The sequence below is a fragment of the Aquarana catesbeiana genome, linkage group LG09, assembly GCF_042186555.1.
Source record: "Aquarana catesbeiana isolate 2022-GZ linkage group LG09, ASM4218655v1, whole genome shotgun sequence".
Lineage (NCBI taxonomy): Eukaryota > Metazoa > Chordata > Amphibia > Anura > Ranidae > Aquarana > Aquarana catesbeiana.
In genome coordinates, this window is record NC_133332.1 from 66,614,241 (window position 1) to 66,638,717 (window position 24,477).

The following is a 24,477-nucleotide window of genomic DNA, read 5'->3' on the forward strand; positions in this document are numbered from 1 at the left end:
TGATTGGAAGTATTGACAACCAACTTTCACTTGGAAGGGAACACATGGGGCAGGGAGTTACCAAGAGTTGCTAAGTAAAACATAACTAAAGCAAGCATGAAAACCAGTAGAGATAATGCTTAATATGCTTATGGGGACAGCTTTAGCAAGATGACTTGTATACATTCACAATCTACAATATAAACAGAATGACTGACTGCATTAAGGTAAATCAGTACCAGGTAAGTCAGTAAATCAATACAGACAATGTGCACTCAATAAAGAATACCATAGCAATAGTATACACAGACGTTATGCATTACATAGACAACTGGCAAGTTGTCAAATTGCTGAAGACAAATGCAAGAGAGACCTAATCACAGACTGCTTACAAAAATAGGTGCAAAATAATGTAGCAAAGCTCAAATATAAGGGTATAATTGGTTGAGAAACTATCAAAACCTATATGGCACATCATTCATTTTAATGCCTCATTTTTGTGTTTTCTTTTTTCACAGATTGAGGATCCGAATGAGATGGAACTGAGAACCCCTGAAGGATTGGTGAAAGGTCACGCATACTCTGTTATTGGGGTCTCAGAGGTAAGGCCACAGATACTTCATTATATTACAAAACATACTATATTGCTGAAAACATTGTGTTGTAAGCACATGTCATATCTGATCTGTTTTGTTTGATAGAATCCATTATTTCTTTTTGGTATATAATTTTCAGAAAAATGTTTACCACTGCTCTTTAGTCCACCCAAAAATGATATTTCAGTTATATACTGTACAAAGTCCAGTGGGATGAGAGAGCTGTTGGCTTAAATCTCTTTGAGCAGCTGTTCTCATCCTTTTTAACATGGAGGAACCCTTGATATCACTTTTTGGCTCCAGGGAACCCCTGCTAATAATTATATTTACATCTCACAGTACATTAGTGCGATGGTCAGTGGGAAGAATGCTCTTCTTGTGGTAAATGGGAATAATCCCTGCTTACGGATCGCCAAAACGATAATTGGTGTCACTGGTTACTCATCTGAGAGGCAGAAATCACTTATTGCTCAAGGGTTCCACAGGACCATTGGTTGAGAAACCCCGATTTACAGGTTTTAGTGGTGAGCTCTCCCTCTTGTAGTTCTTGGCTCGACCCTGCCCCTTCTTTAAGATCTGGATGTTCTGCCCTTCTGGAAGAGTGTTCCTGCTCCTCGTTTTGCATTATGTTCTTAAAGTAAAACCTTTTTTTTTTCATTTTGGATAGATTAAGGGATGGTTAAAAACCCCTGTCAACTTCTTTCAGCCATCTGTGTCCCATTGTGGAGATTTGCCTTCACTTCATGTCCCATAGCCAAAACAGGAAGTGAGAAGAAATCCCTCCAAAGTGAAGGAATCCCTGGTTGTCACCAAGGTGACCAGAACTAGTCTCCGAATTAGAAGATTTCCCCTCTATTCCTATTGGGATTTTCTTTTACTTTCACTTACATTGATAATGGTAAACAAATAAGGAGGGTAAATCTACCTAGTGGGGCAGGTGTTCTAACCCCTCTTCACTTTATCCAAACAAATAAAGTTTTGCCTTTTAGTTATACTTGAAGCTGATCCTATCCCTTTTATGCACGTCAATGAACCCCTAAAAGAGTAAGGCTGGCCGTATATAATTAATTTATAATTTAAAAAAATGAGCTGATTCCCCCCATCCACATATTCAAAGTGGGTGGGGGAATCCTTTCCATTGTGGTGATGTATTCGGACAGCATGGAGCCTTCACGACCATCAAAATACAACAATCATTGTTGCCAGCTACATTCAGCAGCCTTGATTGCTCAGGGAAAACCCGACAACCCGACAAGCTGGTTGATCAATCAACTTGTGTACAACCAGCTAGCCCATACATGGATCGAAATTTGTCCGGTCCCTGCTGAAATTTGTGACAGACATTATCTCCATAATAAGAGGAAAGCCTCCTTTTTCTCTGGCACAAGTGTCCTTATTGGAATATTTCCTCTCGCCTCCTGTTCTGGTGACAGCTACAGAATTTTGGAACTCCCACCCCCTTTGTCCTTGTGATCAAAAAGAAAGTGTAAATCTTTCCAGCAGTGACACAGCAAGAAAAAACATAACAGAGGCTCTAATATTTCCCTGCTGTACCCAGAAGTAAAATAAATAACTTTGGCACAGATTCACTTTGGCTTTTAACCAGACTCTGAAAATAATCGCATTATATCGTTCTTTTGCTTTTTTTTTTTTTTTAGGTAGAACACAATGGCCGCAAGATCCCTCTGATCCAACTACGAAATCCATGGGGCCAAGTGGAGTGGAACGGCCTCTGGAGTGACAAGTATGTGCCCAGGATAAAATAAAAACATTTTATTAATGAAATAGTGTATATTGCACAACACAAAGAGGTGTTTTTCTTTAGTAATGTAATTTCGGTGAGTCTACATTTTTAGAACTGAACACCAGTCAGCGCCTAAAAGTACCCTCAAACCTTCCTATTCCCCTGTGTAGTGTCCCTTGTTTATTTTTTTCAATTAGCTTTCCCCTGTGCTTTGTAATCCCTCTTCTCAGCACCTGGACATCATCACTGGGGCTACAAAAAAAATCTTCTATCCTCAGGAGCTAGGAGGGGTCCACAAGGTGCCCTGCATCATTTCCTGCTGATGTAGAGCATTCACATACAAAAGCCAAATCTCGGCCATACTTTGTGACCAATCAGAGGCAGATGGTGTGTCAGTGCAGGAAAAAAAGAGGAAGATCATTCTACTGTACGTACCCACAGCTAAAGCTGGCTATACATTAATAGGATTGTTGAATAGATATTTGTAAGATGACTTGATGAATGTCCTTCGAAAATTCTTAGAGATTTTGATTGCTTTTAACATTCAATTTTGAAACAAATAGACTTTCCTGTACAAAAACTACATACACTGTTAGAAATTAGTTTGTTCAAGAAAAAAATTAGCAATTTACGCCTCTGAATTTTCTTGTCACTGCAGTCCAAAACGAAAGTCAGTTTGACCCCACTAACGATTAAAAAATCAAACAGATGTTCTAAAAACGAAAAATTGTTAACGCAGTTCTACTAGTGTATGGCCAGTTTTAGCATCCTGCAAATGCCAGTTGCTTTAGAGCTAAGGCTTTTGAGAAGGTGAGGGTCACCCTGCTCATCTGTAATGGTGGTGTAATACGTGGTTCTTGCACCTGCATCCAGGCCATATTCTGCAGGTATTCTGTATATTGTATTTCCGTAGTGTGCAGACAACTCTTTTTCCCATTTACTGAATAAAAAACAATCCTCTTCCGAACCCATTTCAGCAGGGACCGGCCCGAGTTTCGATCCATGTAAGGGCACTGTGGTTGTAGAGAAGTTGATATATCGATGCCGGGGAAGTCCGAATACAATAGTTCAGCGGGGAAGATTCCCCCATCCACCTCCAATGTGTGGATGTGGTAATTGAGTCCGTTTTTTTTCCATTCAACCCGCTAGTTGAACACAAAAAACTGTCTCATCTGGTTGCCTTAGTCAGTGCCATGCGCCATAGCCTAGCATTCTGTAGCTGTCAGGGTGAATTCACACATAGTCTGGTGACAGGCATTTTACTGCGTTGTAAAACGCCTGTCACTGCCAGGACACACAGAAATAACCAATAGCTACATGAGATTATAGTACAGGCACCAGAATTGACATGATTGCGTCATCTCTGAGCCACCATCTCAGTCCAGGAAGTACAGTAGATGCTGGCCTTCGATGATGTTTGAATAAAGATGGCTTGGCCTTGCTCTTAAGATGAAGGCATTGTCAGTGGGAGTCATGTGGCCTCTGTGAGAGGTATTAAATACCTTTAACTGTTACACATACTTGGTATGCCTGCACTTAACATGAAAACATATTCATGGTAGGTCCACTTTAAGGCAAAAAGCACAATAATACCGCTGCGATGTGGGTGAAAATGCCTTACATATGAATAAGCACTTTTATCACTTTACTGACAGCTCCCCAATGTGGTCACTGCTGGACAATTCGCTGAAGGATAAACTTCATGTGAAACGTGAAGATGGTGATTTCTGGTAAGTGATTTGATGTTAGGTGGTTAAGAGCTTTACAATGCATACATTCTTTGATAATTGCCCTCATAGTAATAACATTTTTCTTCAGGATGCAAATGGATGACTTTATGCGCCATTTTGACACTCTGGAAATCTGCAATCTGACACCAGACTCAGTCGATAGTGATACCCCCAAGCCATGGAAAGACAGCTGTTTTGATGGCAAATGGGTGAGAGGGCACAATGCTGGTGGCTGCCGAAACCATCAAGGTAAGTACCTGTCGTTCTATTTCATGCATACTACATAACGTACACCCCAGTGGTCAAATCAGGGACTTTTGCACATATAGATTATACACCATGAACGACAAAACAAGCGGTTAATGTGTTTCTGTAAATCTATGTTGTATTTGAGTATAAGCTTGTCTTTCCATTTCAGGTACATTCTGGTCTAACCCCCAGTTCCTGGTGACTCTGGAGGGAGAGGATGAGACGCACCCCCACACAATCCTGGCCTCTCTTATGCAGAAGGACAGACGAAAGGGGAGAGCAGTTGGGAGGGACTTTCTGGTTATTGGTTTTGAGATCTACAAGGTGCATAATTGTTTGAAAGATATGTATTCGCCATAATAAATATATGCACGTTCAGTAAGTAACCCATGTTTTTATTTTGCAGGTGCCAAAAGAGGTGAATTGCACATTTCAGAACTACATGTCTGTCCGTACTCTAGTGAATCATGGCTTCTGTCCCTTTTTTATCATCCACGTACAGTCTGTCATCTGCATTGCTGTTTGCATCTGATCTATCACTATATGGAGCAGAGCGATCACCTGACTGACAGCTGTGTTTTGTTAAATTTGTTAGTGCAGTGTATACATTGCTTTCCCTGTTCCCATTACTGTGCTGTTGCAGCTGTTACCACAGTGACTGAGCAGGGATTGCCTGAACTTTGTATTGCTGAATCTGTTACCACAATTTGCATAGATAATCCAACCCCATTACTGTAGAATTGAATCTGTTGCAGCCACGTACAGGAATTTTCTGACCTCTTATTACTTTACCAATGAATATGTTATCACAAGGTACAGGGGATACCTGATCCCCATTACTGTACTGCTGAATATTTTAGTTCAGTGCACTGGGATTGCCCGATCTCATTACTGCGCAGCTGAATCTGTTACTACAATGTTGCACGATTACCTGACCCCCATAACTGTAACAATAAATCCATTACTACAGTGTACAGCGATTTGCCCAATGCAATTGCTGTACTTTTGAATCTGTTACCATAATGTACAGAGATTATCTGATCCCATTGCTATACTGCTAAATGTGTTACCACAATGTGCAAGAATTTCCTGACCCAAATATTGTACACCTAGGTTTGTTATCACATTGTGTAACAGTGGTTCCCAACCTTGATACTCATTTATCTCTAACCGGTCTTGTTTTGGTACTTGACATCTGTTGCCACAATGTACAAGGATTGCCTGACCCTTTTACTGTACCACTAAATCTGTTGCCACAATGTACAGGGATTGCCTGACCCCTTTACTGTACGATTAAATCTGTTGCCACAATGTACAGGGCTTGCCTGACCCCTTTACTGTACCACTAAATCTGTTGCCACAATGTACAGGGATTGCCTGACCCCTTTACTGTACGATTAAATCTGTTGCCACAATGTACAGGGCTTGCCTGACCCCTTTACTGTACGGTTAAATCTGTTGCCACAATGTACAGGGCTTGCCTGACCCCTTTTCTGTACCACTAAATCTGTTGCCACAATGTACAGGGATTGCCTGACCCCTTTACTGTACGGTTAAATCTGTTGCCACAATGTACAGGGCTTGCCTGACCCCTTTACTGTACCGCTTAATCTGTTGGCACAATGTACAGGGATTGCCTGAATCCTTTACTGTACCGCTTAATCTGTTGGCACAATGTACAGGGATTGCCTGACCCCTTTTATCCTCATCCCATGCTGAAAACGAGAATGCCTAAATCTGTACAAAAATTCTCAGACCTTACAACCAACAAGAAAAAAATTTCCAGTATGTCCCTTTGAAAATGTTGGTGTTTTAAAGCATCCCATGTCTGTATTGTTTCAATTATTACTACAGTCTATGCAATCAAGCTGCTCATACACTGATAGAAATTCAGACACTTCAGCATGGACTGGTAAAATTTTTTGTCAGTATGTGGTGGTCTGCTGCTCTTAACAGAAGTCGATCATCATGCTCATGCTGGAAAACAGGAGTTTATTCTGACAGCAGCAGGAGCCGCTGTCAGAATACCACGTCCTGGCAGCAGGATAACTTCATCCATCTTGTTTGTGTGGATGGAGGAAAGAGTAAAGAATTGTATAGCCAGCTTTACTCTCTGACCCTGTTAATATCCCATTCAGTCTGTTGCTATAGTATATGCAACAGAGATTGTTTTGTGTGCCTATGCAAGTCTGGATCCACAGATGGTAAAGTAAAGGAAAGATTTGCAGGCCTCCAACTATCCTAAAATGAGATATAAACCCCTAATTTTGGAATATATGGGGGAAGTGAGAATTTTAAGAAGGCTTCACTGTGCTTTATAAATCCCACTAAGTGTTAATGTTTAGGTATAGGTTTGTTTTATTATGTAGCACACATTCTATCAGTGTACTTATTATGTAATTATGGTCATGTTGTCTTTCCCAGTTTGGTCAAATGACAAAGGTATCGCAGAGAGTGAACACTGTCTCCAATCTGATTCCTATGGTTCTCACACCATATATAGCCAAGCGAGATCTCACCGGTCGCTATAATCTACCGCCTGGGCAATACCTGATCATTCCCACCACCTTCATGCCTCATGAAGAGGCTTCCTTCAACCTGAGAGTCTTCACTGAGACAGAAAACACATTCAAGTAAGAAATCTCAACACATTAATTGAATCTGTTTGTGTTAGTGTGTCTCCTGAAACACTTCCTTTTTTTTTAGGTCTATAGTTGCCAAAACAATATTCTGGGCATAGGAATAAAGCCTACCATAGACAAATCGAAATTTGGCTGGTTCAGCAGGAATCGACTGAATTTTGATCCATGTATGGGGGCAGACTGGTTGTGCTGAAGTTGATCACTTGATCGACTTCAGTACAACCAGCTTATTGGGCTTTTTTTTTTGTTCGATAGCTGCTGGCGGCTATAGCATTCTCATGCCTGGGAAACCTCCCAGTGTAAGAATACAATAGCTCAGCAGGAGGGATTCCCCCATCAACACTGAATATGTTGATGGGGGAATCAAGCAATTTTCCTTGCTGCAACCCATGGTTGCTTAATGTATGACCTGCCTAAGGCTGGCCATAGATGGAGCGATTTTATTTTGTTGCAGGTTGTCAGGGGAATTCCTCCTGCAAAGCCATTGCTTGCTGAGCCGTCCTGACCGGGAGAAAAACAGTGATTATTGCTAGCAGCTATAACAAGCTGAGAATGAAAACAAATACAGCTCATTTCTTATGCCCCGTACACACGGTCGGACATTGATCGGACATTCCGACAACAAAATCCTAGGATTTTTTCCGACGGATGTTGGCTCAAACTTGTCTTGCATACACACGATCACATAAAGTTGTCGGAAAATCCGATCATTCTGAACGCGGAGACGTAAAACACGTACGTCAGGACTATAAATGGGGCAGTAGCCAATAGCTTTCATCTCTTTATTTATTCTGAGCATGCGTGGCACTTTGTGCGTCGGATTTGTGTACACACGATCGGAAATTCCGACAACGGATTTTGTTGTCGGAAAATTTTATAGCCTGCCCCCAAACTTTGTGTGTCGGAAAATCCGATGGAAAATGTGTGATGGAGCCTACACACGGTCGGAATTTCCGACAACAAGGTCCTATCACACATTTTCCGTCGGAAAATCGGACCGTGTGTACGGGGCATTAGACCCCTTCATACAAACTGCAGTGTGAAAAGCACATTGACTGTACAGTTTTCTTTTACATTTAATCAAATGGTTATAAGTGGAACTTTTTTCTTAATTCTTGAGTAAGTAAGCATTTCCAGTGTCCTCATTGGCCTGTATTCTTCCTCAGGGAGGTTGACTGCGAGATCAGCGCAAAGGGCAAGGTATTTCAGGTACGTGTCTTCCAGCAAAGATATGTTCCTTAACTGTGTTTGTGAAAATAATGTTGCGTATTGTATATAATGTATAAGTGAAAGCTTAAAGTTTTTAACTCTACGTTCATGAAAAAGGTTTCTATTATAGGAACAGAGGATATAATACATTTTTTTTTAATATTTCTAAAAAGTTTACCCTGTAATGGAGTGCATACAATCTTCTGCCTTCAAGGCAGATGCTCTAGCTTCACAATGGGGTTTTCCTTCCTTGATGTGTCCAGTCTTTAAAGATTTAAAGATGCTTAAAGTGGTTGTAAACCTCAGTCATGAAATTTGAACTAAGCACATCATATATCTGTAGTGCTTACTTGGCTCTCTTCAAAGCTCTAAGTGTCGTTTCTCTCTGGTGCTTCATTCCTAGCATGAGTCACTTCTGAGAAGTTTTCCGGACACATGAGATAAAATTTGTGACGGGGAGGGAGATAAGCATGCAGTTTGTCTATGCAGAATACAGTTCTGCATGTTCCTTCATTCCTCTGCTTATGTGGAAGGGGGTAGTGTCCCTTTCCTCCAATCAGCTCTCACATAGTGTATAAGAGCTGTAACTGCAGCTCTCCACCCCTTCCTCTGTACTCCTCATAGATGAAGAAGGATTTTATCACAATTGTGCACTTTTGAAGGGTTGTATACAAGAGAAGACTGCAGATAAACAAGTGGAAATTATGTAGGAGGAATTGTTTCATCTCTGTGTATCATCTAAAGCTATTCACTTCACTGGGTATATGAGAGGGTTTACAACCACTTTAATTCTTATTTCTTCTTATAGCAAAAGTTTAGGTTTGAACCATCCAGACTAAACTAAAGGAAAAACTTTTTTTACTTTTAGTTTTTTTACTTTTAGATTAGAACACTTGCCAGGTTTTAAATGCAGTTCCAAATTTTGAGTGACCATAACAGAAATGGAGGAAATCTTTTAATGGGTACACTAGTTCTGGTGACTATCAGGGATTTATATTGCTATAACGAGACACAGATGGCATTACAAACCTGACAGTTGTTATAACCCTCCCCCTACTCTTTCTAAAAAGAACTAAAAAGTTTTGACTTCAGTTCTACCTAAATTTCAATTTTTTTTAAATGCTGGCCTGCACCAAATTTACATTTCCCTGCACTACCAACCTTCTGCTAGCATTATTCAACCTATTTCCCATAAGACTAAGATGTCAATGATATGTTCCCTGGGGAAGAGCCATCAAACCATTCTGAGGGGAATACTGCAGAGAACAGTGCCAGGTCATTACGGGAGCATGTTTTCTGCAGCATTCAGGACTGCCCACTGCAGCAAACAGAAAAGGAGGAAGAGGACCCATGAGGTCACATTTATACTGCTCCATGGAAACTTTTAGGTAGGAAAGAACACATTTGCTTCTAGACACAAAGTAGGTGTAAGAAACATCTGGAACTATGAAAGAGCTTTGTTGAAATATTGTTCTACGGTTAGATACAAAATTATCGTCAGGAAAAAATATCTGCATGAATAAAAAAATGATCTCTTTTCTGATATTATCTTTGATTTGTGTTCTTGTCCCTGCAGGAGAGTGAGCTCCGGATGACAATGGAAGAATTCACCAACCATTTTAAACGCCTTTCTGGACAGGCAAGAGACGTCATTTATGTAAACTTGTACAGGGCAAAATTAATACACATTTAAACCAAACCTCTGCTTTGGGGGAAAATAACAGATTCACTTAAAGGCTAAGTTAATATTTTTAGGAAAGATAATAAATGCTTATATTTTTGCATAAAAAAATGTGCCTTTATTTTTTTCCCACAGAAGCCATCAAAGCATTACACTAAGGATCAGTGGATCGCAGGTGCAATGTCAGGCTCCAGCTTTCTTGCCCATACCATGGCTTTCTGTTAGAAAACTGAAGGAAGTGTCATTGGACTACCACGGTGCTCATCAGTGCCCTCACAGTTCATTGAGAACTACAAGCTGTCTGCTGTAGTGGCATTCATTTTCATTCACAGATTGCTGTGAATGAATGATACATGTGTAGGCGAAGCCCCACACAGCCATCCCATTTTTAAAATTTAACAGCAAGTGCGGGGAGAGAATCCCTCAACCGCTGTCACAGTGGAAGGGGTGAGGGGGGAGATAGGGGCATGAACTGGAACATATATAATATGTTAAACCCTAAATACGGGGTGTAATATGTAAGATGTTCTGAAGGGTGAACTTAGCTTTTAAGGCCTCATGTACACTGGAAACTTTTTTTTAACTCTCTTAAAAGCCTACTCCTGGCAAAAAAAAATGCCTGATGCTTGTAAATGTGCGTAACGTGTTTAGCCGCGTTTACAGCATCAAGTGTTTAGGCTTTAATTAATTTAATTGGCTGGAATAAATAATTTATTTTGGCCATTGAAATTAATGCTAAACGCACCTAGTGTTAACACGCATTTAGACACGTTTTCATGCATTTTTTCTGCCGAAATGTTGCTGCTCTGGGATGCACTAGCAGTGTTTTTTTTTTTTTTTTTTTTTCTGCCTCTAAACTCTTCTGCCACCAAACACCTCTAAAAGTTTACTTGTGTATTGACACATAGGCTAACATGCAGGGGAGTTTAGAGGCAGTGTGCATGAGGTCTAATGAACAAGCCTAATTTTTTATGATACTTGCGTTCCCCCGTGCTGGCCTGTTTGCCTACCTGAGACTTGAGGAACAGCTTTGTGTAAATTCTAGGTCAGTCTGGTTAGGAGCTTACACAGGGATAAAGACCTTCTCTTATCCCATGTGACGTTGCTTAGGCCTGACAATTGGCTGTATGCTGCATTGCGGGCGGTATGAGAAAGAATCACATGCCCTCTTCTCATAAAGAATTGGGTATTTCACAGGGCTCTGACAAATGAATAAGGCAGCAGATGGAAACGGGAAAGGTAAGTACCCGTAATGGTTGGTTTCGGCCATCTAGACTAGAGAACCAGATACTTTTCCCTGGTTAAATGAGGTACATATTTGCAATAAGGTTAGAGGAGCATGTATTCAAATTATAGAGTCTCTTTAAGTGTAGGTCAATTATTGTGGTATGAACAGTGCATTTTTCCATTTTCTAATTTTTTGTTGCATTTTAGGACCAGGAGATCAGTCCCGAGGAGTTACAGGGGATCTTGGTGCAAACCACATCAAAACGTAAGTGTCAGGGTAGAAGTTTAAAATCTGGATGTTGGTTGTTTTTTTAAAAAAGTGTATGGTTTCAACTGAAATGCATTTATAAGGGAGCAGAGTTTTAAAAAAATGTTGCTTTAAATCACAAATTTGTTATCTGTCCGCAGTGCAAAGCTTAGCATGCAAAGTACAATAACCCACAGGAATTCAGGTTTCAGTATTTAAACTTCAGTAAACTGAAATCGAATTGGTGCTCAGGGTGCATGCACTTTGCATATTACATTGGCTTTTGTATTACTGTATTGGATTAGTCCCAAACATACAGTATATTATTGTTTTGACCACCAATTCCTGAAAATAATTTTTCTTTCTTGTCCACTGATCCAGGAAGTTTCTTAATCTTTTGGGTCATACTGCTGCCTACAGGAGGGCTGGACATTGGCAAACAAAATAAAAACCATAGGTCAGTCTAGGGTAACTCTTCCCACTACCATCATGCCTTAGTATGAGAAGCAGCTGTGATGGTTTGCTAAAAGCCTTCTATCTCATTTCTCGTATATATCGGTTTATATGTGTAGGACACTTTGGCTAAAGTGCTGGATAATAATGTGCTCGGGCTTGTTCGGATCGGACCCCCCAGCAAGCTGTCACTGCACACCGCCAATCATAGGCAGCATATGTGCAGCTGCGGATCGGGAAATGCCTCACTGCCTATGATTGGCAGTGTGCAGTAAGGGCTTCCTGGAGGGTTTGGTCTGAACACGAGGCCTTCATTAGTGCTGGACTGTGGAACCCTTTTGTAAAAAATGTTTGATTAACATGACCCTCAGGGGGCAGCGTCTCTTTAGATTAGCTCTTGACAACATCAATAAGGATGCTATTAGTGACCTCCTATTTACCTAAGGTAGCTTCTGCCCTTCAGCTAAACCAAGACATTATTATCCTATCCCATTGTCCAGCTCCAGTTCACCAAAAGGAAATTTTGTCTGGATGCGGTTAGGGCTGTAAGAGTCTCTCTCAGCCAATGCTTACTTTAGGAAGACTTTTTGTAATTTCTAATGGACCCTCTAATGGGGCTCCAGCTTCCCGTTCCACCATCTCTCAGTGGCTTAGGTAGACCATCATCTAATCTTAGTGTCTTAAGGATTGGGTTCCACCCTTTCCTCTCTAGATCTGTGAGTGCTTCTTGGGCTTTTCAGCATCAAGAAATCGTTTCCCAAGGCTGCCACCTGGTCTTCTATTTACACGTTCTTTAATTTTTACCAGGGGGGTATTGTGGCTTTATCTGATGCCAGCTTCAGTCATAATGTTATTCAGGCGGTTCTTTAGCTGTAGGCAGTCCTCAGTCCTCTGTTGTTTCTTGGGCCTATTTGTTTGCTCTGTTGCCCACCCCTCAGTTGGGCTGCTTTTGGATGTTCCAAAGGTTAATGACTTCCTGTGTCCCTCAATGGAGGAGAAAGAAGTTAGTATTTTTGTACTCAACACACAATCCTTTTATTGGTGTTTATTTAGGCACATGAGTCCCACCCCTTTGTGTTTATGAGCTTGCTCTCTGTACTACTTTGCAACAAAACTGAGGCATGTTGTTTGCAAGTGTCCAGTCCTCCTGTAGACAGTAGTATAACCCAAAGGATATGACTTCCTGTGTCCCTCAATGAATAAGAAGAAGAAGAATAGGGAGAGAGGTGAAAATACTCAGTAATTTGTAATTTTTTCCCAACAATTTCCTTTCGTTACAGACACGCACCTGAAGACAGATGGTTTCTCCATGGAGACCTGTGAGCAGCTTGTGAAAATTGCAGATGTATCCTTAGCAGCAAAATTTTGTACCACAACAGCTGTCAACAAAGATAGGATTATGTAGCAGCTGTGGTGGTACCTTTCATTGTAAATGAAATACATTAACCACTTCCTGACCGTAGGATGTCCATGGACGTCCTTGGGTTGAAGTGGTTATACTGGGATGATGCTTGCAGCTACAGACATCATCCATCCAATCAGCCAACTTTTCCCTTTTTTTTAAAACCATCCCAGTGGCTGATTAGCTGCCACTCTGGGCTCTCCTGTGTGATTGGGGGGGCATATATGCGATACGACAGTTCTGCCGGGTTACCATAGAGCCAGCTGTGAACCAGATGGTCCCCGGCTATCTCTGGTTCTGGCAGATGTAAACACTGCCATTTTTTTTTCTGGAAAGCAGAGATAAATGTGTTTTTTTTTTTTTTTTATATGCTTACCGGGGTAGAGGAGAGATTTGGGGTCTTATAGAACCTCAAATGTCTCTATTAAGAGGACCCATAATGCCTTATTTCTATCACAAGGGATGTTTACATTTTTTGTGATGGGAATAAAAGTAATAAAAAAAAATGAACAGGAGCAGTGTAAACAAAGTAATAAAATAAATAATAATAATAAAAAATAATTTTAAAGCGCCATGGTCCCCTCATGCTCGTGCGCAGAAGCGAACGCATAGGTTGCGCCCGCATATGGAAACGGTGTTCGCACCACACAGGTGATGTATTGCCACAAACGTTATAGCAAGAGCAATATTCTAGCACCAGATCTCCCCTGTAACTCAACTGGTAACCTGTAAAAATGTTTAAAGCGTTGCCTATGGAGATTTTTACGTACCATAGTTTGGTGCCATTCCACGAGCATGCGCAATTTCAAGGCGTGACATGTTAGGTATCTATTTACTCGGGAAAACATCATCTTTTATAATTCACCAAAAAAAGTGGTTCTATATTGTGTTTTTATGCATTCGAATTCATTAAAGTGTATTTTTTTTCCAAAAAATGGGGTTTGAAAAAATTGCTGCGTAAGTACTGTGCGACACAAAAAATTGCAACACCCAACATTTTATTCTCTAGGGCCTCTGCCTAAAAAAATATATTATTATTTATTATTAATATATAATGTTTGGGGGGGGGGGGGGGGTTTGAGTGATTTTCTGGCAAAAAAAACGCTGAGTCTTACATGTAGGAGAGAAATGCCAGAATTGGTCCGGTAGGGAAGTAGTTATGATCGTAAGATTTGTGAGAGACAATATAGGTCCTTGGACAATATATTGCAATAGAACAGATCTCCAGTGTCTTATAACTTCTGCCATTGCTTGAGCCACATGGCAGATTTTGGGGCACGTTGAGAGACTTGTTAAAACTTTGGTGTTCACTTTGAGAGGAGGCGAGCATCTGCACCGTTACTCAAAGGTCTTTGAGCAATAAAAGCATTTTTAAATAGAGGAAATACAGAAGATAACCCCAAGGTTAGCTCTGAATGGCATAATTCTTGACCCATGGTTGTATTAAGATGTTGAATCGGGGATAAGATTGGGCCATTTATGTGCATCGTTATCCAGTGAAAGGTTTCTGGATGAAAACTTATCTACAGTTAGGAGATCCCCAGGGGAGAATTCATTATGCCGAAATGTGCAAGTGCTCCTGGGGACTTGTAATGGCTCAGTTCTGCTTTAATGTAAGAAACACATATCCCTTTGTAGGGTACACAAAGCACCAATGGAGAACCAGTGATCTATGATTTTTCATTCATATAAGCCCCCATGTACAGCAGCCCCTTGCCTGCCATAGGGGAGTTGGACTCCTCAGCATGAGTAAAATATCATCCAGCCTTTCAGTAATATTTTGGAGTCCAGTTAAAGTCACACCCACTTCCCACTGAGCCACGCCTATTTCTCTTCTACATTGTTGATGGGACAAAATGCAGTACTGGTACGGTAAGAGCTTCCCTTCCAGCCCAGGGGAAGGAGAACCAACAGATAACACAGTTGTGTTTTTTTTTTCTTGCAAAATGTGAAGAATCGGCCTAGGCCCTTCAACATTACATTGTTTATATGTTGACCTTAACATGATGAATTGCAGCACAGGAAAAGTGGAAAACTGCAGCTTAATGACTTTAAGTATCTCTGGAGCAAGATTAAAGAATGGGAGGTAGGATTATCTAGAAGTTATTTCTTTTTTTTCTTTAATTTTTGCAGCTAAATATGTGACAAGCTGAATATAAAAAAATATCTTATTGACATATTCCAATTTTTATATATGTTTGTATATTTGTATATTTTTTTTCTTATTTTTTTTCACAGTATGTACATATATGGATTTTGTTATCTCTTTAGTACTGCAGCACAGTGAATGTATCTGCAGCTAAGTTGACACAGGCATTGAATTTTAAAAAGTTTTAATGCATTAACACACCGATAGCATTAATGCAGTTTTCAAATAAGATGCATAGGTGTTCAAACGAAGGAAGGCAGTTGCAAAGCGTCAACGCCTGTCCAATTGTGCAGGCAGCGTTATTTTTGCCTCACTGCAACATGATACATCTCAATGGTAGAATTACAGTGGGTGGCCAGCAAGGGGCTCAACCGCCTGTGTTTACCCCATTCCTCCCAGATGTCAGTGTGTAAGAGCCCTAAAGGTCACCGTGCTAACCAGCTTTATGAAAGGAAGTCAGTAATGGTATCTTTTAGAATTGTCTTGTCATTAGGTTATGTTTACACATGTGGCAAGGACTGCCGCACCCCTGAAAAGCAGTCTGCAGTTGGATTGCTTTTCAGAGGCGTTTAACAGGTGGTGAGGAGGCGATATGTCACCTACTCACCGGCTGTTATAACACCGTAAATGACGCAGCCACGTGCATTATATGTGGTTGCGGGGAATGTTGCGCAATGGCTCCATTCATTTAAATGGGTCACATTCTCCGGGCGGTATGACTGGAGAGGGGAAATAACTATTTCTTGCAAGTGCGAAGCAAAGCATAGTGGACTTAGTGTTTGTACAACCCCATCCCTTGCCTTCGCAGCTTAGTGGAGGGGGATTGGGGAAAGGGCAGTTAGGACAGTAAAAACATGGCTCAACTTTAAGTGTGAATGAGCCCTTACCACTTGCCGACCGTCTACCGCACGTTCACTGTGACAGGTCGGCTCTATTGCACGGAATCACGTACCTGTATGTCATTTTGTGCAATAGCCACTGGGTAGACACAGGGGAAGCCAATCAGTGGGTCCAGCGGACCCGATGTCCGCCGGCCACCCACGATCGTTCCCCAGAAGGCAGAACGGCGATCTGCTTATGTAAACAAGGCAGATCGCCCTTCTGACAGGAACACCAATCTCTGTCTTCATCCAATCACACAATCCCCCACACACAGTTAGCAAGCACAATTAACTCTTTGATCGCCCCTGATGTTAACCCCTATCCTGCCAGTGTCATTAGTACAGTGACAGAGCATATTTTTAGCACTGATCACTGTAATATTGTCACTGGTTCCCAAAAAAGTGTCAGTTGGGTGTCCGATTTGTCCACTGCAATGGTGCAGTCCCGCTAAAAATCTCTGATTGCCGCCATCACTAGTGAAAAAAATAAAAAAATAAAATGCGATAAAATAGCCCATAGTGTGGAGACCCGATAACTTTTACGCAAACCAATCAATAAACGGTTGTTGGGATTTTTTTTTACCAAAAGTATGTAGCAGAATACATATTGGCCTAAATTGATGAAGAAATTATATTTTTTTACATTTTTTTTATTGGATGTGTTTAATAGCAGAAAGTAAAAAATATTGTTTTTTTTTTTCAAAATTGGTGCTCTTTTTTTCTTTATAGTGCAAAAAATAAAAACTGATCAAATACCACCAAAACCAAGCTCTATTTGTGTGAAATAAAGGACATACAGTATCTCTCAAAAGTCAGTACACCCATCACATTTTTGTAAATATTTTATTATATCTTTTCATGTGACAACACTGAAGAAATGACACTTTGCTACAATGTAAAGTAGTGAGTGTACAGCTTGTATAATAGTGTAAATTTGCTGTCCCCTCAAAATAACTCAACACACAGCCATTAATGTCTAAACCGCTGGCAACAAAAGTGAGTACACCCCTAAGTGAAAATGTCCAAATTGGGCCCAATTAACCATTTTCCCTAGTGTCATGTGACTTATTAGTGTTGCAAGGTCTCAGGTGTGAATGGGGAGCAGGTGTGTTAAATTTGGTGTTATCGCTCTCACTCTTTCATACTGGTCACTATAAGTTCAACATGGCACCTCATGGCAAAGAACTCTCTGAGGATCTGTAAAAAAGAATTGTTGCTCTATATCAGTGTTTCTCAACTCCAGTCCTCAAGGCACCCCAACAGGTCATGTTTTCAGGCTTCCCATTATTTTGCACAGGTGATTTGATCAGTTTCACTACCTTAGTAGTTACCACAGCTGTTCCATCTGAGGGAAATCCTGAAAACATGACTTTTTTGGGGCGCCTTGAGGACTGGAGTTGAGAAACACTGCTCTACATAAATATGGCCTTAGGCTATTGGTAGATTGCCAAGACCCTGAAACTGAGCTGCAGTACAGTGGCCAAGACCATACAGCGGTTTAACAGGACAGGTTCCACTCAGAACAGGCCTCGCTATGGTCGACCAAAGAAGTTGAGTGCACGTGCTCAGCGTCATACCCAGAGGTTGTCTTTGAGAAATAGACATATGAGTGCTGCCAGCATTGCTGCAGAGGTTGAAGGGGTGGGGGTCAGCCTGTCAGTGCTCAGACCATACGCCGCACACTGCATCAAATTTGGTCTGCATGGCTGTTGTCCCAGAAGGAAGACTCTTCTAAAGATGATGCACAAGAAAGCCTGCAAACAGTTTGCTGAAGACAAGCATACTAAGGACATGGATTACTGGAACCATGCCCTGTGGTCTGATGAGACCAAGATAAACTTATTTGGTTCAGATTGTGTCAAGCGTGTGTGGCGGCAACAAGGTAAGGAGTACAAAGACAAGTGTGTCTTGCATACAGTCAAGCATGGTGGTGGGAGTGTCATGGTCTGGGGCTGCAAGAGTGCTGCCAGCACTGGGGAGCTACAGTTCATTGAGGGAACCATGAATGCCAACATGTACTGTGACATACTGAAGCAGAGCATGATCCCCTCCCTTCGGAGACTGGGCCACAGGGCAGTATTCCAACATGATAACGACCCCAAACACACCTCCAAGATGACCACTGCCTTTCTAAAGAAACTGAGGGTAAAGGTGATGGACTGGCCAAGCATGTCTCCAGAGCTAAACCCTATTGAGCATCTGTGGGGCATCCTCAAATGGAAGGTGGAGGAGCGCAAGGTCTCTAACATCCACCAGCTCTGTGATGTCGTCATGGAGGAGTGGAAGAGGACTCCAGTGGCAACCTGTGAAGCTCTGGTGAACTCCATGCCCAAGAGGGTTAAGGCAGTGCTGGAAAATAATGGTGGCCACACAAAATATTGACAATTTGGGCCCAATTTGGACATTTTCACTTAGGGGTGTACTCACTTTTGTTGCCAGCGGTTTAGACATTAATGGCTGTGTGTTGAGTTATTTTGAGGGGACAACAAATTTACACTGTTATAAAAGCTGTACACTCACTACTTTACATTGTAGCAAAGTGTCATTTCTTCAGTTTTGTCACATGAAAAGATATAAGAAAATATTTTCAAAAATGTGAGGTGTGTACTCACTTTTGTGAGATACTGTACATTTTATTTGGGTACAGCATGAATTGTCAATGGCCTGGTCATTAAGGGGGTAAAACCTTCCGGGCTGAAGTGGTTATTAAGTTGCTTGGACTCTTCCAGCTTAGCCATGAAGGGAAAGAGAGGCAAGTCTCAGTAACAAAGTTAAACTAAATCAGAGAAGGGCAAGGATGAAGCTTTTTCAGCTAATAAAGGTTTATAGTAAGCATCTTGTGGTGTTTGCTTTTAGGAAAATGTTTTACTTTAAATATATTACAATGGGTTTGCTTGATAAAAATTAAGTTTTTTGCCTGAAGGCCTCGTTCACACTGGGCATACAATACTGTACACCTGTGCATGGCTGGCGTGTTTACCTGCGCAGGTGCACAGTTACCAGCTCCAGCCACTGTGTTCCCAATATGATATCCATGTGGGTGCAGGTTCACGAACTTACACTATCTGTGAACAGTTATGGTAGTTATAAAACAACTAATCGAAAAGCAGTCTTTCACAATCTTTTACAGCTGTAATCACTAACGCTCCAGTGTGGACAGGTGTCTCGTGTGTCACTGTTGCCATCTGGTGGTCATAGCAGTTAAAAGTGAAGATGTCCAATACAGCCTTAGGTACAAGGGAAGAAGTTTCCATGCATTCATAGTTTTCTCTGCATTTCTGATTTTAGCATATATTCAAAAAATATGATGAAGACCGATCTGGGACAATTGATGTACAGGAGTTGCGGTTGGCACTGGAATCAGCTGGTTAGTTCTTTCTGCAATCTTTTCTAAATATCATAGCTTCTATGTTTCATGATATTATCCAGATGATGCTTATTGGTGTGCTGATTTATTTGCACGTGAAATTGTGTGTGTAACTTGCATGGCTAGTACATCTTGTGATAATTATATTGCCCTAATTAAGGCCTGTTCACCAAAATGTATTATTTTAGGTAAATTAGAACTAAAGTCAAATCACGTTTTCTTCATTTTAGGTAGAGAAAGGAAGGATTATAATTCCTGCCAGGTGTATTTTTTTTTTGCCATCCAAGTCTGATTTGGGAGATTTCCCTTCAGTTCCGGTCTCATAGCCTAACCAGGAAGCAAGAAGAAATCTCCGCTCAGATCGCCTAGGCCAATGTTTTTCAACTCCAGTCTTTGAGTACCCCCAACAGGTAATGTTTTCAGGCTTACCATTATTTTGCACAGGTGATTTGATCAGTTTCACTGCCTTAGTAATTACCACAGCCGTTTCATCTGAGAGAAATCCTGAAAACATGACCTGTTGGGGGTACTTGAGGACTGGAGTTGAGAAACATTGGCCTAGGTGATCTGGGTGTAAGTGGTACCTTTAAGCTCAATAGCTATAAGTATCGTGGAGAAATTCTTCTTCAGAATTCTTAAGACTCAATGCAATAACATTTTTCCTCTTTGTTTATGGAACCCAGCATCTTAAGATCCCTCTCATATAAATACACAGTAGAGGTTTGTAAACTGTTAGAAACCAACTGAACCCGACTTCATAATCTTTGTGGATCTTTGAGAATGCATTACCTGTACAACCAAAACTTTTTACAAAATAAAAAATACACTATATTACCAAAAGTATTGGGACGCCTGCCTTTACACGCACATGAACTTTAACCACTTTAGCCCCAGAAGGATTTACCCCCTTCCTGACCAGAGCATGTTTTGCGATTCGGCACTGCGTCACTTTATCTGACAATTGCGCCGTTGTATCCAAACAATTGACATCCTTTTTTTCCCCCACAATTAGAGCTTTCTTTTGGTGGTATTTGATCACCTCTGCAGTGTTTATTTTTTGCGCTATGAACAAAAAAAAAGCAACAATTTTGAAAAAAAAAAGCAATATTTTTTACTTTTTGCTATATTAAATGTCCCCAAAAAATATATAAAAAAAACAAGTTTCTTCCACAGTTTAGGCCGATATGTATTCTTCTACATATTTTTGGTAAAAAAAAATCTCAATAAGTGTATATTAGTTTGCGCAAAACTTATAGCGTCTACAAAATACGGGATAGATTTATGGCATTTTTATTTATTTATTTTTTACTAGTAATAGCGGCGGTCTGCGATTTTTATCGTGACTGCGACATTGCGGAGGACAGATCAGACTCTTTTGACACTATTTTGGGACCATTGACATTCATACAGCGATCAGAGCTAAAAATAGCCACTGATTACTGTATAAATGTCACTGGCAGGAAAGGGGTTAAAGACTAGGAGCGATCAAGGGGTTAAGTGTGTTCCCTAGATGTGTTTTAACTGTAGGGGGGATGGGCTCACTACAACATGACAGAGATCACTGCTCCCCATGACAGGGAGCAGTAGATCCCTGTCATGTTGCTAGGCAGAACAGGGAAATGCCTTGTTTACATAGGCATCTCTCCATTCTCTCTCGCAGGCCATCGGTGGACATCAAGTTTGCGGGACCCACGGGCACGCTCCTGATGGCAGCGCACGCCCGCTAGGCGGGGATTTCAAAGGGACGCAGGGGTACGTCCTTTTGCCTACCCGTGCCATTCTGCCGACGTAAATCCGCGTGCGGCTGTCGGCATGTTATTAATGGCCTCCTTAGTTTGTAGGGTTCAATATTGAGCTAGCCCACCCTTTGCAGCTATACCAGCTTCAACTCTTCTGGGAGGGCTGTCCACAAGGTTTAGGAGTGTGTCTATGGGAATGTTTGACCATTCTTCCAGAAGTACATTTCTGAGGTCATGCACTGATATTGGACGCGAAGGCCTGGCTCGCAGTGTCGCTCTAATTCATCCCAAAGGTGTTCTATTGGGTTGAGGTCAGGACTCTGTGCAGACCAGTCAAGTTCCTCCACCCCAAACTTGTTCATCTGTCTTTTTGGACCTTGCTTTGTGAACTGGTCCAAATCATTTGGTGGAGGGGGATTATGGTGTAGGGTTGTTTTTCAGGGGTTGGGCTTGGCCCCCTAGTTCCAGTGGGAAGGGGCCAACCCCAAACTGTTCCTATAAAGTTGGGATCATGAAATTGTCCAAAATGTCTTGGTATGCTGATGCCTTAAGTGTTCCCTTCACTGGAACTAAGGGGCAAAGTACAGTGGAACCTCGGATTGCGAGTAACGTGGTTAACAAGCGTTTCGCAATACAAGCACTTTTAAAAATTGTAACTCGGTTTGCAAGTGTTGTCTCGCAAAGTGAGCACGATTCGCTGAGGTTTAGCCGAAGTGTCCTTGGGCCTTTTCGGCCGTTTCCGAGGCTCTCCGGTGCTCCACCCCCCCCTCTGGCTGCATGTGGTATTGCATCCCCAAGTCAATGTGGAACAAATTATTTTTGTTTCCATTGACTTCAATGGGAAAACTCGCTTTGATATGTGAGTACTTTGGATTACAAGCATACTCCTGGAGCGGATTATGCTCGTAATCTGAAGTTCCACTGTATGTCTTTTCTTTTTTTTTTTATGAGTAAATTGCATCTTCAGATCCCCATCTATACATTCTGTTTTGCAGGATTTCAGCTGAATAACAAACTGATAGAGCTGCTATGTCTGAAATATGGAGATGACCTCAGAAGAATGGATTTTGACAGCTTCCTGTCCTGCATGGCACACCTAATGGCAGTATTTGGTAGGTGAAGAAAACTATCTCCCATACCTCCCATTTGACAGCAAGACAGGTCTTGATAACTACTAAAATATGGCAGGAACTAGTGAGATCCCCGATGTATGCCAAGGATATCCTTAATGCCAGACAGAGGTAGCACTGGTCAGCCTATACAGTGTCTGATTGCAGGTGGTAAAATACATATCATCATGTTTTCATAATCCACAGTAATACTTCCCCTATAATGTCTGCTATTTCTCTAATTCACCAAGTCAAAGATCAACATATACCAACTCTAGGTGGCCCTGGAGTCTAGAATCACATTATCCTGTGTATCTAATTATTACTTAAATTTTTTTGCACTTAAAGCAGTAGTAAACCACTGCAGTTTAAAAATGAAATAAAAAATCACCTGTAAGGCAATTGCATAATGTGCTAGTTTGCATCGCATACTTGCACATTATGAAATACTTACTTTCGAACGAAGCCCTCTAGCAGCGTCCTGTCACCGCTGACATGGCTTTCATCTTCCTCCTGGTCTTTCTTCGAGGTTTGCGGACTCCGGGCTGTACGAGTGGCCGGCGCCTAGATTACATCACTCCCATACATGCGTGCAGGAGCCCTCGGATCCACTATTAAGCTCTGAAGATCCAGCCCGGTATGCTGGATCTTCACAGTGCATGCTCTGGTGACGTCACTGGCTGCAGCCAGGGTGAATATCTCCTAAACGGTGCAGGTTTAGGATATATTTATTTTATCTACAGGTAAGCCTTATTATAGACTTGCCTGTAGGTAAAAATCACAAAGTGAACTTTACTGCTGCTTTAAATTATAACTAAAGGCAAAACTTTTTTTTAAGTTTTAGACAGAGTGGAGAGGGATTAAAACCTGTCAGGTTTTATTTCTGTCTCCGCCTCCGTTAGGGAGATTCACCTTCTCTATATGTCATATCTAGTTATTAGTAATAGTAGAAGAAGATCCCAAATGTTGACTTGTCCCTAGTACAGTAATAGAGGGGAAATCTTCCGATGGACACCAGGGATTCCATCACTTTAGAAGAATTTCCTCTCACTTCCTGTTTTAGCTAAGGGACAGGAAGTGAAGGGACATCTCCCCAATGGAACACAGATGGCAAAAATAAAACCCCACAGGAATTATTACCCTTCCTTGCTCTATCTAAAATTTAAAAATTGAAATGTTTTGCCTTCAGTTCTACTTTAAAGCCAGAACTGTATTTACTATAACACTTTGGCAGATATAAAGAAAATGTTCAAGCATTTCCAAGGTCATTCCAGTATTGCAGTCTTGGGGATACATCTACTGAATTCAGTTATAGCAGTGTAATTAAAAGCAGTTGTGCAGTTTAATGGATGTCAGAGTAAGAAAACTCTGCCTTGTGCACTCTGTAATCCTACAGGCATGGTCAGACACCCCCCTCGCCTCCCCATCACTTTAAATCTGGGTGAGAAAGCTTGTAATGAGTAGTGTGGTCATCCCAGCATACAACACTGATTGGTGTGGCAAACCTAAAGGGGTATTGTGAGGAAATTGTAAGTGAAATTTAGTTATAAACCATTACATTGGTTATTAATCATTCAGGACTACTGTATAAACCTTGGTTCACACTAGAATACGGTGCGGGGGGGGGGGGGGGGCGGGCGTGACCAAGATGGCGACAGGAGAGGACGCTCTGTAACTGAGCTCCTGGAGTCCGGCTCATTAATCCTGCAATGCATGAATCTATCCATTAGTCATAGAGGGGGGTGGTTGGAGAGAGGGGGCGGCGCCCTTAATGGATGCACCGCCACTGATACAGAGAGAGAGGGGGGAGATACAGTATACAGAGAGAGAGAGGGGGGAGATGCAGAAGGGGAGATACAGTATACAGAGAGAGAAGGGGAGATGCAGTATACAGAGAGAGAGAAGGGGAGATGCAGTATATAGAGATATACATTGAAAAGTTTTTTCTCTATCTTCTAAACATTTGGTAGTCAGATCCCAAAAAATTCTAAGAAATAAAATTTTTTTGCTCTCCTGGATAAAATGTGAGAAATAACATGTATATCATAAAATAAATATATATAAAATGGTTCA

General features: G+C 41.3%; 1 protein-coding gene across 1 annotated transcript in view; it reads left to right on the top strand.

Moving 5' to 3' along the window:
• Positions 1-24,477, top strand: part of LOC141107755 (calpain-2 catalytic subunit-like) — a 77,969-nt gene that overhangs the window by 34,823 nt on the left and 18,669 nt on the right. Inside the window, exons 6-19 of the mRNA XM_073598689.1 lie at positions 498-581; positions 2,234-2,319; positions 3,975-4,049; positions 4,138-4,298; positions 4,468-4,622; positions 4,705-4,716; positions 6,723-6,931; positions 8,107-8,149; positions 9,726-9,788; positions 11,265-11,322; positions 13,038-13,102; positions 15,177-15,245; positions 19,478-19,556; positions 22,291-22,407. Coding sequence (XP_073454790.1) covers positions 498-581; positions 2,234-2,319; positions 3,975-4,049; positions 4,138-4,298; positions 4,468-4,622; positions 4,705-4,716; positions 6,723-6,931; positions 8,107-8,149; positions 9,726-9,788; positions 11,265-11,322; positions 13,038-13,102; positions 15,177-15,245; positions 19,478-19,556; positions 22,291-22,407 — 1,276 coding nt within the window. The remainder of the gene's footprint in view (positions 1-497; positions 582-2,233; positions 2,320-3,974; positions 4,050-4,137; positions 4,299-4,467; positions 4,623-4,704; positions 4,717-6,722; positions 6,932-8,106; positions 8,150-9,725; positions 9,789-11,264; positions 11,323-13,037; positions 13,103-15,176; positions 15,246-19,477; positions 19,557-22,290; positions 22,408-24,477) is intronic.